We start from the raw sequence: 16,999 nt of genomic DNA on the forward strand, positions 1-16,999 counted from the left end.
TGATTTTATTCATTCTCCTAGAACACACACTGCATATTTCTATCATCAGTGAAAACTGCCGACTACTGTTCTCTGCAGTCTGGGGGAGGGTGGGGGGGGGGGACTCCGTGATCGAGTCGGTCAGCACATCAGCACGGCTCGATTATTAAGGAGCGTCTCACCAATGCGGTCGCTGTGAGTCCAGCTCATGCCGGCTTCCTCTGCGGCCGAAGGTGGGAAGGTCTGCCAGGAAGCTGTGGATGGTCTTGTGTTCCCGCCGGGCTCTTCCCGGTTTCCTCCCACCATAATGCTGGCCGCCGTTTTATAAGTGAAGAATTCTTCAGTACGGTGTAAAACACCAATCAAACAAAATAAATAAATCAAATACTTTCTGTGATGGTTTGTGATGAACATTGTTTTGGGAATTGACCTTGCGATTATTGACCCAGAACGTTTATTTTGGCTGACAAATGTATTTTTTCATTTCGTCTTTCAACTGACGGATTAATTTCTTGATTACATTATATTTACCGGCATTACAAATTGGATCTATCAGGATGTTTCACGCTTTCAGCCTGACGTACAAACTCCTGCAGATGTTTGTATATGGCTGAGTAGACCAGCGCTGACTGTGTGCGAACAACACGAGGACTAGCTACGTACATGGATGCCATTAAACTTTACCATCTTACACCCGTAAAACATTTGGTAAGCTGCGGTGACAGGCATACCCATGGGGCTATTCAGAGCATTCTCGAAGTTCCCGTTAGCTGCCGTTATTTTTCTGCAGTATAAAATAGGAGACTCAGAGTTGGAAGTCTCCATCTGTCCTCACATAAGTGGCTATGTGTTTCATAGACTGTACCAGAGCAGCCTGTCTCGGCTGTGTCCGAATCTCAGCGATCGGAAGTAGCCAACCAGGTTCAGGCGATGTCCGCCAAATGCAACATGGACACAGACCCCCATTACAACTTCCGTTTTTCGGTAGGGACGATTGTAGTTCTGTGAATTTTAGGGTATAAAGTCTTTTTTTGCTCCCAGGCGTCCATTTTTGGTGCACAGGTGCATGCTTGGTATTAAAATGCTGGAAACTGTCTAAACTTTGAGGAGGTATGAGCTTTATTGATGAAAGTTTGAAATTCTGGGCGAGAGGACACAAGGTGTGAGGTAGTGATGAGGCTGCGAGTGACGTCCCCTTGGCGTTGCTAGGCACGCCTCCCAGCTGCCGGCATGGAAAGGTCCAGATTTTGACGGTCAACCTATGTCAAGATTTTTATGGCTTCTTTCTCACAGGCTGGGCCAGGTATGCACCAAAGCTTATTGGCCACGGAATGTTTGGGACTGAGCTACAGCGCTAGACGTTAACATTGTCGCTTATGGAAAATTAATGGGGGTCCGAGGCCACATGGGCTATCGAGTTTTGTTCCTAAGTCTGCTGTTAATGGCGTGGAGTGACAAGTTTGGCGGGAAAATGCCTATGATGATGTCCAGTATCGGAAATATTCTCGCCGCACCACTTTTCATGCCCAGCGAGTGGTGTTCGCTCTGCTCTTTACTTTTTTGGGAACTCGTTCTCGCCGGTGCATCTATTCAGGGCTTCGCGGGAAAAGTTCTGCTATCACCCTAGCAAATGACAGTTACATCTCGGATATTTCCGTGAGAGATGTATGGACACGAAATCTAGGACATCTTTTGACAATGAACTTTTTAGGTCTGTTCATCGGCAGCCTACTCAGTGGATTATTGTTGGAATTCTTCGACTTGAGCATTGGGATGTGTCTGGCGATTGCGGCGCACGGTTTAACCGTGATGAAAACTGCGGTTAAATTGTAGCTCCCTTTTCGTTATCTGTAGCCTTGTCAAAACAATGATGAATAGAGAGGACATAACTGACGTTATCCGCAGTGGAATATACGTATAATGGATTGATGATGAGAGTTAATTGATGCACAAGGGTCATTTTCAGCTACCCTACGTACAGTTTCTGTGCCTGACTTTATATTTACAAAAAAAAAACTGCGCGCTGAACAAGTGTTTGTCATATGGCGGTTAGTTTTATGTGTGAAAGAAACCGGAGTTAGCGGTATAAACTTCCTACTGCCTACGTACCTGCATAAAATGAATAAAACCCTGACTGAGATAAAATGACAAGAGGCCGTATTTCATCGGTTGCATCTGACCATTTGCCAGGTATCACAGACAGACAGATAGCTATATTTATCTGTTTCACAGCATACTTAAAGACTTGGCAAGAACTCCACTATAACAGTCCCTAAACGATTCAGCTAGCCATTTTCTAACATTCAGCTGCCTTTTAACATTCGATTTCTCAAAGAGCAATTTAAATCAACCAGGTTAATTAATACTTCCCTTTTTGTACAGTGAATATGGCTCGCCATATTTTCCCTTTCGCCTACATAAGATTTATCCAAACTAAAGCGTGTTTTTTGTGCAGTAAAATATCACCTTCACACACACCTTTAAAACTTTTGTTTTGAATAACCGGCAACAGGGCATGACCGTCTTGGATAGAATCGATCCCCCAACCTGATCATATCTCCATGCACTTTGGATGTAGGTTAGTATAAAAAGAGGAAACACAGGGGACACGACATTTTCATCTATGCCCACAGTTATCGTCGAGAGCGCAGAATTGTAATTGAAAAGCAGACAATGAAAATGGCGTATTGGCGAGATGTACACCTGGCAACATTGTGACCGCATCATTGCCTAATTTGCAGACGGAATTTATCACTTCTCCACCAGAACACCCGGTAAGTAAGGAGCAGATCGAATGAACAGTTGTAGAGAGTGTTTAAGGGTAAACATATTAACAGGAAGAGTTTTCTTCCATTGTAATTACACAACGTAGAATGTATTATTATGGCTTTACGGCACATCTGCTCTACCACAATGTAGAATGTGTCTTTATCACTTTACCGCACAACGCAATGTAGAATGTAACAGAATGGCTTTACATCACATTGGCTGGAACACAACGTAGAATGTATCAGTATGGCTTTACGTCACATCGGTTGGAACACAACGTAGAATGTATCAGTATGGCTTAACGTCACATCGGCTGTACCACAACAAAGAATGTATCAGTATGGCATTACGTCACATCGGCGGAACACAACGTAGAATGTATCAGTATGGCTTTACGTCACATCGGCTGGAACACAACGTAGAATGTATCAGTATGGCTTTACGTCACATCGGCTGGAACACAACGTAGAATGTATCAGTATGGCATTACGTCACATCAGCTGTACCACAACAGAGAATGTATCAGTATAGCATTACGTCACATCGGCTGGAACACAACGTAGAATGTATCAGTATGGCTTTACGTCACATCGGCTGGAACACAACGTAGAATGTATTAGTATGGCATTACGTCACATCGGCTGGAACACAACGTAGAATGTATCAGTATGGCTTTACGTCACATCGGCTGGAACACAACGTAGAATGTATCAGTATGGCTTTACGTCACATCGGCTGTACCACAACAGAGAATGTATCAGTATGGCATTACATCACATCGGCTGGAACACAACGTAGAATGTATCAGTATGGCTTTACGTCACATCGGCTGTACCACAACAGAGAATGTATCAGTATGGCATTACATCACATCGGCTGGAACACAACGTAGAATGTATCATTATGGCTTTACGTCACATCGGCTGTACCACAACAGAGAATGTATCTGTATGGCATTACGTCACATCGGCTGGAACACAACGTAGAATGTTTAATTATGGCTTTACGTCACATCGGCTGGAACACAGTGTAGGATGTATTAGTATGGCATTACGTCACATCGGCTGGAACACAACGTAGAATGTATCAGTATGGCTTTACGTCACATCGGCTGTACCACAACAGAGAATGTATCAGTATGGCTTTACATCACATCGGCTGGAACACAACGTAGAATGTATCATTATGGCTTTACGTCACATCGGCTGGAACACAGTGTAGGATGTATTAGTATGGCATTACGTCACATCGGCTGGAACACAACGTAGAATGTATCAGTATGGCTTTACGTCACATCGGCTGTACCACAACAGAGAATGTATCAGTATGGCATTACATCACATCGGCTGGAACACAACGTAGAATGTATCAGTATGGCTTTACGTCACATCGGCTGGAACACAGTGTAGGATGTATTAGTATGGCTTTTTTGTCTCTTCGTTACCACAACGTAGAACGACGTAGAATAGCTATTTCGTGCGTATTTATGTAAGCTTGGGGTTTTACGTCGTAATTAACAATTTTTCGGCCATATTATGTATTCTCGTGGCAAGGCTGATCCCTGCCGCCAAAGTGCTTCCTCCACTGAAGTATCATTTTTTAAAGTAAAATTTTAATGTTGTCTGTTCACATTTTTTAGCTGCATGATACAAAATGTTCGTATTTCCAGTGATTCGGCCGGCCTACGACAAGAAATGGTTAGTTGCGGGTAACGTGACCGAGTCGCTAAATTCGGACCGACTAAACTTTTTTCTCAAGAAATCTGAGAATTTCTTTCTTCAAGAGACAAACATGGCCAGATGCAAACCACTGCACTGTTCTGATTTACCGAAATTATAGGATCAGTGTTACAGTTTTGCTCTCGTATAAACGTTACGTTACAGCATAAAGTAAATTATAGGATCAGTGTTACAGTTTTGCTCTCGTATAAACGTTACGCTACAGCATAAAGTAAATTATAGGATCAGTGTTGCAGTTTTGCTCTCGTATAAACGTTACCTTACAGCATAAAGTAAATTATAGGATCAATGTTACAGTTTTGCTCTCGTATAAACGTTACGTTACAGCATAAAGTAAATTATAAGATCAGTGTTACAGTTTTGCTCTCGTATAAACGTTACCTTACAGCATAAAGTAAATTATAGGATCAGTGTTACAGTTTTGCACTCGTATAAACGTTACGTTACAGAATAAAGTAAATTATAGGATCAGTGTTACAGTTTTGCTCTCGTATAAACGTTACGTTACAGCATAAAGTAAACTATAGGATCAGTGTTGCAGTTTTGCTCTGGTATAAACGTTACAGTACAGCATAAAGTAAGTTATAGGATTAGTGTTACAGTTTTGCTCTCATAAAAACGTTACGTTACAGCATAAAGTAAATTATAGGATCAGTGTTACAGTTTTGCTCTCGTATAAACGTTACGCTACAGCATAAAGTAAACTATAGGATCAGTGTTGCAGTTTTGCTCTCGTATAAACGTTACAGTACAGCATAAAGTAAGTTATAGGATTAGTGTTACAGTTTTGCTCTCATAAAAACGTTACCTTACAGCATAAAGTAAATTATAGGATCAGTGTTACAGTTTTGCTCTCGTATAAACGTTACGTTACAGCATAAAGTAAATTATAGGATCAATGTTACAGTTTTGCTCTCGTATAAACGTTACCTTACAGCATAAAGTAAATTATAGGATCAGTGTTGCAGTTTTGCTCTCGTATAAACGTTACGTTATCGCATAAAGTAAATTATAGGATCAATGTTACAGTTTTGCTCTCGTATAAACGTTACGTTACAGCATAAAGTAAATTATAGGATCAGTGTTGCAGTTTTGCTCTCGTATAAACGTTACGTTACAGCATAAAGTAAATTATAGGATCAGTGTTGCAGTTTTGCTCTCGTATAAACGTTACGTTATCGCATAAAGTAAATTATAGGATCAATGTTACAGTTTTGCTCTCGTATAAACGTTACGTTACAGCATAAAGTAAATTATAGGATCAGTGTTGCAGTTTTGCTCTCGTATAAACGTTACGTTACCGCATAAAGTAAATTATAGGATCAGTGTTACAGTTTTGCACTCGTATAAACGTTACGCTACAGCATAAAGTAAATTATAGGATCAGTGTTACAGTTTTGCTCTCGTATAAACGTTAGAGTACAGCATAAAGTAAATTATAGGATCAGTGTTACAGTTTTGCTCTCGTATAAACGTTACGTTACAGCATAAAGTAAATTATAGGATCAGTGTTACAGTTTTGCTCTCGTATAAACGTTACGCTACAGCATAAAGTAAATTATAGGATCAGTGTTACAGTTTTGCTCTCGTATAAACGTTACCTTACAGCATAAAGTAAATTATAGGATCAGTGTTGCAGTTTTGCTCTCGTATAAACGTTACCTTACAGCATAAAGTAAATTATAGGATCAGTGTTACAGTTTTGCTCTCGTATAAACGTTACGTTACAGCATAAAGTAAATTATAGGATCAGTGTTACAGTTTTGCTCTCGTATAAACGTTACGCTACAGCATAAAGTAAATTATAGGATCAGTGTTACAGTTTTGCACTCGTATAAACGTTACCTTACAGCATAAAGTAAATTATAGGATCAGTGTTACAGTTTTGCTCTCGTATAAACGTTACCTTACAGCATAAAGTAAATTATAGGATCAGTGTTGCAGTTTTGCTCTCGTATAAACGTTACCTTACAGCATAAAGTAAATTATAGGATCAGTGTTACAGTTTTGCTCTCGTATAAACGTTACGTTACAGCATAAAGTAAATTATAGGATCAGTGTTACAGTTTTGCTCTCGTATAAACGTTACGGTACAGCATAAAGTAAATTATAGGATCAATGTTACAGTTTTGCTCTCGTATAAACGTTACGGTACAGCATAAAGTAAATTATAGGATCAGTGTTACAGTTTTGCTCTCGTATAAACGTTACCTTACAGCATAAAGTAAATTATAGGATCAGTGTTACAGTTTTGCTCTGGTATAAACGTTACGTTACAGCATAAAGTAAATTATAGGATCAGTGTTACAGTTTTGCTCTGGTATAAACGTTACGTTACAGCATAAAGTAAATTATAGGATCAGTGTTACAGTTTTGCTCTCGTATAAACGTTACGTTACAGCATAAAGTAAATTATAGGATGAGTGTTACAGTTTTGCTCTCGTATAAACGTTACGTTACAGCATAAAGTAAATTATAGGATCAGTGTTACAGTTTTGCTCACGTATAAACGTTACGTTACAGCATAAAGTAAATTATAGGATCAGTGTTACAGTTTTGCTCTCGTATAAACGTTACGTTACAGCATAAAGTAAATTATAGGATCAATGTTACAGTTTTGCTCTCGTATAAACGTTACGTTACAGCATAAAGTAAATTATAGGATCAGTGTTACAGTTTTGCTCTCGTATAAACGTTACGTTACAGCATAAAGTAAATTATAGGATCAGTGTTACAGTTTTGCTCTCGTATAAACGGTACGTTACAGCATAAAGTAAATTATAGGATCAGTGTTACAGTTTTGCTCTCGTATAAACGTTACGGTACAGCATAAAGTAAATTATAGGATCAATGTTACAGTTTTGCTCTCGTATAAACGTTACGTTACAGCATAAAGTAAATTATAGGATCAGTGTTACAGTTTTGCTCTCGTATAAACGGTACGTTACAGCATAAAGTAAATTATAGGATCAGTGTTACAGTTTTGCTCTCGTATAAACGTTACCTTACAGCATAAAGTAAAATTATAGGATCAGTGTTACAGTTTTGCTCTCGTATAAACGTTACGTTACAGCATAAAGTAAATTATAGGATCAGTGTTACAGTTTTGCTCTCGTATAAACGTTACGTTACAGCATAAAGTAAATTATAGGATCAGTGTTGCAGTTTTGCTCTCGTATAAACGTTACCTTACAGCATAAAGTAAATTATAGGATCAGTGTTACAGTTTTGCTCTCGTATAAACGTTACGTTACAGCATAAAGTAAATTATAGGATCAGTGTTACAGTTTTGCTCTCGTATAAACGTTACGTTACAGCATAAAGTAAATTATAGGATCAGTGTTACAGTTTTGCTCTCGTATAAACGTTACCTTACAGCATAAAGTAAATTATAGGATCAGTGTTACAGTTTTGCTCTCGTATAAACGTTACGGTACAGCATAAAGTAATAAATTAGGGTGAATTCATGCACCAGTTCACATTTTGTCTTCTTCATGGTCCTTCACTGGATGTAGGTCTTAAAAACCTAATAATGGGGTCGCTTAAAACCTAATGTTTTGCAGCCGACAGTCACAGATCCGTTGGACCCACTGTTTAATACCACTAGTCAGTGCGACCCAGTACTGCTAGGTACATCAGTACATAGTTAGATCAGATGACCCACATTCGAGCGGCTAATACCTTATAATCATGCAATTGATCTGCATAACAACAAGACCCTCTTTAAATGGATGGGTTTTAGTCTGTGGCATGACCGACTTGGTACCTTTTTCGACCACATCGACAAAAAAATGACTGATTGTTGTTTAATTCTTCGCCGACAGTACCATAATAAAGAATGCTTGACCATGCCTTAAAGTTGGGTACGAACACAACATACTTTTAGATATTGGTGAAATTCTTTTTGTGTTGGTGAGGAATGCGTGGCATTTTGTGTTAATTAGTCATTCAAATGAAGAGAAGTAATGCGGCCCACGGAGTTTAAATTTCAAACTAGTGGGGAATTAAATACAATGCAATGTAACAAACTCAGAAATTTAACTGGCATCTTCATTGGATTACTTCTCCAAACTATTTAATAATGGCCATTACGGTTTAATAACGGGAGGCTATTACTAGTTCTAATTTTGGTGGTACTGTCCAGTAGCCATACTTTTCCTGTCCATCAATACAGTTTTTCTCTGTACCAGTTGGGCACATAGAGAAGCGGTTTTTTCCACTAAACTGAGCCTATCTAGCCTGTCAAAACATGACATTTGTATACCAAATATCAACGATATTGGACGGCCTGGTTTAGCACCGCTCTCAAAACAACGTTCTACATTAACCACCGAAGACCTCAGAAAGTATATAAACTAAGAAATTAGAATCGATTCATGCAACATTTCACATCTCGCGTTCCTTTTGGCTCTTCACCATAAGTACTTTGTTAACACAAGAAGACAATAATATTTAAACATGATGATCGTGCAAAGGTACACGTAAGGGTCTGTCCAGTGTGACGATCCTGTAACACAATTGTTAGGCATAGTCTAGTAGCATGTGTGTTACGTGAAAATTTCAATCCACGTTATTTCTGACAACACCAGCGTGTCAAGGTTATTCCATCAAACTTAAGTTTTACAATGAGTATAATGCTCTTGTAAGTAAATATGGACAGAAGGTTCAGAGTTTGTGGCGCTCCACTTCATACTGGTGTCTAGTTCCGGTTAACCCTTTGCTAGGGGCAGTATATTCATCGTGCATAATTAGGTGGTCACCTTGAATGTATGAAAAGTGGCAACCAAACCGCAATTGCAATAGAAGTAGGCCTACATATTTTAATATCGACAACTTTCATATTAGCATCGTGCAGGGTTTGAATACTGATTTCACTCAGTCTTCTAGAACATATTTTGCGTCTTTCCTACATTATTGATAACTGTGCACTGCTTCTTTTGGCATGATCCCGTTCTATTTCATAATTTATATACTATCTTAGTTCTTTGGTTTTGTGTGTTATACGTCGTTTTGGGGAACTAGCCTTGCGATTGGTTGATAGCTGGCATACGAATGTCTGTCTTGACACATAGATTGGTTGTGGTGGATTCATTCATTGGTACTGAATAAACACCAGTATGCCAATACGTCCTGGAGAGCTCCATTGACAGCTTACATTCACCGATGAATTTTATGTAGTGGAGCAGACTGTATAACAGCTAAAAATTAGTGTAATACTCCAACTAAATATGTCAAATATTTGACAACAAAATGTGCCGTTGGTTAAATGTTACCTTTTTATGTATAATCAATAGGATGCGTTAATAAGCACGCCATCTTAACACGTTGGACATGGGCATTTGTGCCGCGAAAAAGGTTGTGAAATTGTGTAAATTGTTATTACGAATATTGTGATGACATAATTAGCGCCATCGTTGTATAACCGACAAGTGGAATCCGACCTTTGCTTGAAAGGGTTTTACTGCAGAATACAGATCATAAAGAAACAAAGGAGGTGGCTCTCACAGCCTTAGCAATCAGTCACACTGCGGTATACAGATCATGAAGAAACAAAGGAGGTAGCTCTTACAGCTTCAGCGATCAGCCACACTGCAGTATACAGATCATAAAGAAACAAAGGAGGTAGCTCTTACAGCTTCTGTGATCAGCCACACTGCGGTATACAGATCATAAAGAAACAAAGGAGGTAGCTCTTACAGCTTCTGTGATCAGCCACACTGTAGTATACAGATCATAAAGAAACAAAGGAGGTAGCTCTCACAGCTTCTGTGATCAGCCACACTGCGGTATACAGATCATAAAGAAACATAGGAGGTAGCTCTCACAGCCTTAGCAATCAGTCACACTGCAGTATACAGATCATAAAGAAACAAAGGAGGTAGCTCTCACAGCCTTAGCAATCAGTCACACTGCAGTATACAGATCATAAAGAAACAAAGGAGGTAGCTCTTACAGCTTCTGTGATCAGTCACACTGCAGTATACAGATCATAAAGAAAAAGGAGGTAGCTCTTACAGCTTCTGTAATCAGCCACACTGCAGTACACAGTCACGTTTTATGATATGCATAGAGTAATGTATAAATTTTTATTTGTACAATCAAAGTCTAAGCTATCAAATTGACTAACTGTGAATGTAGGCCGATGTTCTTTCAGCCACGGTACAATATAATTGCTACAAACAATGACGTAATAATTCCGTACAGAGTATTGCATTCCCAATAACATATTATGTTGCAGTAAATGATCTGTTCTGCCAACACTCAGAAAACATAACATTATATGTTACATTTAGCATTTAGAGCGTATATGACAATCCATGATCTCGTATAGAAAGCATATCCTCAATTAGGCCAAGGCAGTCAATTTTACGTTGTGGGTTTGATACTGACTGCCTAATGACGCTCAATGTTCGAATGTTTCCGTTATACAAAATTTGAGGACAACAGCAAAAAAAAAACGTAATAAATTACCAAACCGGTGTGCGGTAAAAAAAATAGCACGCATATGCATGGCTTCAGCTCTGCTTTATAATCGGACAGTTTATGTTGCAATCAGTATTTTGTGGTTGTTGTACTCTCAGCATACACCGTATTCGTTACTTCCGTTCTAGACATTTACTTAATTAATTCCTTATATTAGAAGTCATTTAAATTGGTTCGGGTGTGATATTTATGAAAACAAAATTGAACTTGTTCGTCTGTGTAATTCTAGACCAGTCAAGTTTAATATATTGCAATTCTGCAGTTAATATAACAGCTCATGGCAGCGCATGACAGCGTTGAGGAAGGGTAAATCAATGATTACGAGGCAAAGCCAAAGTCATACTTGGGACGATGACAAGACTTTCTTCGATTTGGAAATCTTCAAACTGTGCCTAAGGGTTCTCTTTAAACGTGTTATGATTTTAATAAGACATTGCCTACAGAGCTCTGGCAGCAAACTGTGCACCTTCATAGTCCGTTCCGAGCTACTTGTAAATTCTAATTTTGGAAACACCATGTGAATTCAGTAAACACCGAATACATGTGCAAAAAACCTCCACTTCTTTGTCCAGTTTATACCGACATCCATCGGTAGTTACAGAGCGTTTCCCGCTAACCCTATTCGGTTTCCTTCCTACATAACCTTACCGCCTTTGTATAATAGAAATATGGCAAAGTATGACGTAAGACACCAATCAAATAAATTTTAAAATTGTCTTATAATTGGATTAAAACGGCCACGTGAGCATGTTGATGGCTTTGTCACGGTCTGTGTATTACATTACTGAGAATCAGCCAGGCAGAACATCGCGCTGTATTCACGCCAAACATCGGTTCAAGTCGATCGTGAATGGAGGTAATCGATATTTGCCAGGGATTGGTCAATAACGGTGATGCGGATTGAGCTGTAGCGCTGACAGGCTGATATCGCCGCCAGTTCGGTAAACACAAGGGACGAGCTCGGGGCTATACGACAGCAGAGTAATATCGGTGCCTTCTTCACGTTAGTCCACAGACAACGGAGGGTGTTAGCAACCCAGACAATGTATATGAAGAGGTAGAGGCAAACTCTTGCTATAAGCAAAAAAGAAGGTATTTTAAGGACAACAGAAAATCTATACTATCAGTAATTTAAAATGAGCTTTGCATTTGGTTTTGACTAGTTTGGATATTCGAAGCGGAGTGAAAATCAATGCCATTGATGCGCATTCAGGAAAGAAAGGGAGACGTTCGCTGTTACAAGAGTGTACTTCGTTCTTCTGATTTCTAAACGGAGGAGAAAAATTTAAGACTTCTCCCTAACGGCTTTTGTGTTGCTTTGACAGACAAGATGTGCAAGATTCGCTTAAGTGAGTTTTGTGGGTGGAGTTTCTTTATTCCAGAGCTTGTCTTTCTGTTCTACAAAGTGGGTGAATCAATGCTCGATGCTACTCTTCGACCGTACATTGCCGAATTGGTTTGTAAGAGACTGTACACGCGAAATCATACTTTGTGCGACAATTTGAGCCAATTCCCAACAGCGGAAAACCAGGTGCAAGCAATGGCCGCTAAATACATCATGGGGTACCGGATTTTGGTGAACTTACCTGCCATTATGCTGGGCTTATTCTGCGGGGCCTGGAGTGATCGATTCGGCCGAAAGCTGCCCATGATGATACCAAGTTTGGGCAGTGTGCTAGCTGTTCTTCTGTACATGGTGAGTTATATGTCCACACCTTACGGTCTAGAACTCATTCTAGCCGGCGCCGGGATGCAAGGCATCATGGGCAAAAGTTCTATCATCACAATGGCAGTCAACAGTTATATCTCGGACATCTCCGAGAAAGACGAGCGGACCAGAAAACTGGGGAAACTTCAAGCGATGAACTTTTTCGGCCTTTTTGCCGGATCTTTCTTATCAGGAGCCTTGCTTGAAACATCCGACTTTAACACTGTCATGTGTGTAATCGTTGTACTCCATGGTGTCGCCATTCTTTGCACCGTGTTTTGCGTAGATGAAAGCGTTCCTCCCAACAAACACCAGGAATCTGTGAAACAGTATCTTTCTATTTTCAACCCAGCTAACGTTAAGAATTCTATCCTCGTCCTTTGCAAGGAAAGGAAATACAACTTTCGACAAATAATAGTCGCTCTCTTTGTTCTTTCCATCACGAACCAAACTTGTAAAACCGGAGAAATGGACGTGACTGTGCTGTACGTGGAACGCCGTCCCTTGGCTTGGCCCAAATCCTGGTACGGATATCTTCTATCCGTAGATTATGCTATCATGGGCTTATGTCTGTTTTTCTTCCTGCCGGTTCTAACAGAACTCGTCAAGACGCCAGATGTAGGAATTATAATGCTTGCCGTTGGTTGTAAAATAGCTCGCTCTCTTTGGGCAGCATTCTGTTACAAATCCTGGATGGTTTATGTGTCTGTAATAATCGGGGCCTTCGGCGGACTCTCCGTGAGCTCTATCAGGTCTTTACTCAGCAAATCTGTTGAAGAAGACGAACTGGGTAAGATGTTCGCGCTACTGGCCAGCGGAGAGACAGCGTCTAAGCTTCTTGGTACCATCATCTTTACCAACATTTACGGCGCCACGGCCCACTTTTTCCCCGGATGTGCGTTCCTGGTGGAATGCGGGTTATACGTGCTGATGTTTTTCTTGGCCGTGTGGTTGTACAAGGAGGTTCAACTGAACAACACCTACAACTTGATACAACTCGTTTTGCCGGGTCCACAGACCGATTCGAGTCAACCAGGCAACGAAGATGTGGACGGGGTCAACGCTGACGAAAAAACCTCTCTCAAGCCAAGCATATTTCCCGCTCGGGCGTTAGTCATGACGAACTCTCCAAATTGACGTAAGCGAACGTTGGGTTTGTAACTGGCTTTCCCGGACGGTAAGAATGTGCTCCATGCTTTCAGGACAAGGTATGAGTGCCTCTGCTTTCAGGACAAGGTATGAGTGCCTCTGTGAAGGGTGACATTGTAGTACGAGCGCTGACGCAAATTTCAGTAATGTTCTAAATATTATATATATATTATACATAACATGTATTATGACCAGTCGACATTGTACTCACCCAGGTATACTAGAGCACAGGTATACTATTAATTTATCACAGCAATAACAATTGTTACATTTACAATTTAACCATAATTGCTAAAAAAAAAAAAAAAAAAAAAAAAACAGCAACAACAACAACAGAAAAAAAGGCATTTGAAATTAGTATACAATACGACAGATACACTATTGGTTGTATTCTATAAAAGTATTTTAGAGATTAATACGAGACAAAAATAGGCGTACGACAGCTTTTTTTAAATTGGTTTTATCACATTTCTGGAAAAATATACGATACTTCACAAGTATTTTTTTCGACATGGTGCTGTATACAATGTATATAATATTGCTTGTAGCTTAGTGATCACGCATTACGTGAGATTGTTCGAGATTTTGTTAGCTGACCGGTGAAAGGCCCGATGCACAGTAACACACGTGGTTGTGAGATGATCTTGTGATTCATGCTATATTACTCCGCTGCATAACTGGATACGAACATGTTAAATGCTCAAATATGTTTAAAAAAATTGAATGTTTTTTTTGTGTGATGGCAATAAATCATTTAGTGATTTTAACACTCTCTTGTTTAAGGTGGCCTATCAAACATGTACATCTGCGGCTACAGTGTAGTTTGTTGAACGTAAGCGGAGGTAGAACGATTAGGTCGTCGTTTTGATTATATTGTATTTTTTTAGCTGATTTGGACTTGTCTTATAACATTTAAATTTATTGAGGCCAGCACTGCCATGTCTTACATCATTAAGCTAATAAAGCCGCGGCGATACAGCTGGGCTTGCCAAGGCATTACAATGGACGATTTTTCATGCATCGACGTGGACAAAGAAGTCATACTGGTGAGCCAAAATATACATGTTTAACTCTATTGTTTAAGTGTCACCTTTAGGACAGCGAGTGGAAACGATCACATTACAATATCGTAATGAAATAAATAGAATCGATATCCGTGAATAAATATGTTATTCGGAGGAAGTAAATATACCTTAATCAGGGATATATGACCTAATTTAAGACTGAAAAGCGTGATTGAAAAGTGATATACACACATATTTATATTCATGGTACGATATTTTCTACGTCACTATTACCGTACCGTTGTTCTAAATGTGGGATTATCGTACATGTACGACATCTTTGTGAAACTGGGCCCTATTCCCTTTGTACCATGTGACTTATTCAAATCAATATCCAGATCGTCTGTCTCTACCAGAGAGAGGCACAAATGACACTCCGTCCCTAAGGAACTTCATAAGTTCACAGACCTTCAGCTTCTGATAAATGTAATCAAAGATGCCAGTCATTTCTGACAGGTCACGTAGTACAGTTGCACTGTTTTTTTACCAATAGCGATAAACGCGTTTGACCTCGAACCTCTGCCATTGATTACATTACTAACGTTCTTATGACATTTATTGTCCTTACTGGTGGACGGCTGGTATACGAATGTCTGGTTCGACGCATAGATTTAAGGATGTGATGGACATCCTGGGTCCATGACCGATAGAAGGATATTCGCAAACAATTTTCTACAACAGTTTATGTTTATCAACGACATGACAAATGTTTTATTTCACAAGAAGATAAACGAAATTGATTTTTGCAATGAATTAAATGCCGTCAAATGTTTGGATTCTCCTTTTGGGGTCACACTTGATGCCAGTGACTTAGTTTTTCTCACCCTAAAACCGGTCTTTAACACTGGAAAAAGCTCGTTTTTCCTGTGCAAACGCATTACAATTGCAAAATTTCAAAAGAAGTGTTTTCCAAGTAATAACACAAAAATAGGAAAAAGGAGGGTCACATCGGTTGTACCTAACAATATCATCATGGTCTATAAAATCCACATTAGATTTTAAGCATTTGATTGGGATTAACTTTGAAAACTAGAACATCGTATTAGCGAATAACTTCTTCTAGGCAATGCATGGGTGGCAAATGTATCTAGTTCTTTTATTTGATTAGTGTCATGCTCAAGAATATTCCAACAAAGGCAGTCCGTTTTAAACTGGGATAAACCACCGACATGCTGCAAATAACGGACAAACTTACCCACGGGTGGTAACGAAAACCATTCCTCCAATACCCAGTATGTTAGTGGATATGCCTCATAGAGAACCACAGACACTCCAGATTGTACATTTTTTTCTGGATTTGTGTTTATACAAAGACCAAAACGGTTTCATCTCCGGCAGACTTTACGGCAAGAGGCATAATTTCAATTCTGATGTAAATTATCTCTACTTGGACAGCAAAATACCCTGTGTATGGCATTTACACATCTCACCCTATAACATTTGTTAGACCCTGTGTGTTATGTGACGATTTCAATCAACGTCACAGGTTATTATTGCAAAAACTACTGTATCAAGTTTATTCCACCAAGCCACTTCACGCTGACTTTCTACAACAGTTTTACGATGAGCACAATTCCCTTCTGCTTAAATATGAACAGAGCGTCTGTAATCTCTGGCACTCAGCTTCATGACTGTGTTTAAAACCGTTTAACCTGAGGCTAGGGACTGTATACTAGTATTGATCGTGTTGAATAAGATGGCTTCGTTGGATATATGAACTGAGATACATATTTAGTTATCGACAACTGATATTCTAGCATGGTACACGGTCTGAATACTGATTCCACTCGTTGGCCTTGAACATATCTTGCGTCTTTCCAACATCATTGAAAATTGCTGACTGCTTCTCTATTCATGGCTCCTTAATTTAGTACTTTATATACTTTCTTAGTTCTTATGTATTTCACCTGTTACGTGTGACAACTTTCATACTGTCGTCAGTGCTCTGCTTTTGCTCTCTTTTCTGTACGTCTTAAATTACATTTTATGCTTTGTCTTAAACGTAGTTTTGGAAATAAGCCTTTCGATAATTGACATAGAACGTCTACGCTGGTTTACGGCTGGTATACGAATATCTGTTTCGACGCCTTGATAAAGACTTAGACGCC

General features: G+C 39.4%; 1 protein-coding gene across 1 annotated transcript; it reads left to right on the plus strand.

Moving 5' to 3' along the window:
* Positions 1 to 12,106: 12,106 nt before the first annotated feature.
* LOC135476798 (tetracycline resistance protein, class A-like) lies at positions 12,107 to 14,134 on the plus strand. The gene has a single exon (XM_064756930.1). The coding sequence runs from the start codon at positions 12,301 to 12,303 to the stop codon at positions 13,813 to 13,815; it is 1,515 nt and encodes a 504-aa protein (XP_064613000.1). The 5' UTR covers positions 12,107 to 12,300; the 3' UTR covers positions 13,816 to 14,134.
* Positions 14,135 to 16,999: the final 2,865 nt, after the last annotated feature.

Source organism: Liolophura sinensis, chromosome 10, assembly GCF_032854445.1.
Source record: "Liolophura sinensis isolate JHLJ2023 chromosome 10, CUHK_Ljap_v2, whole genome shotgun sequence".
Lineage (NCBI taxonomy): Eukaryota > Metazoa > Mollusca > Polyplacophora > Chitonida > Chitonidae > Liolophura > Liolophura sinensis.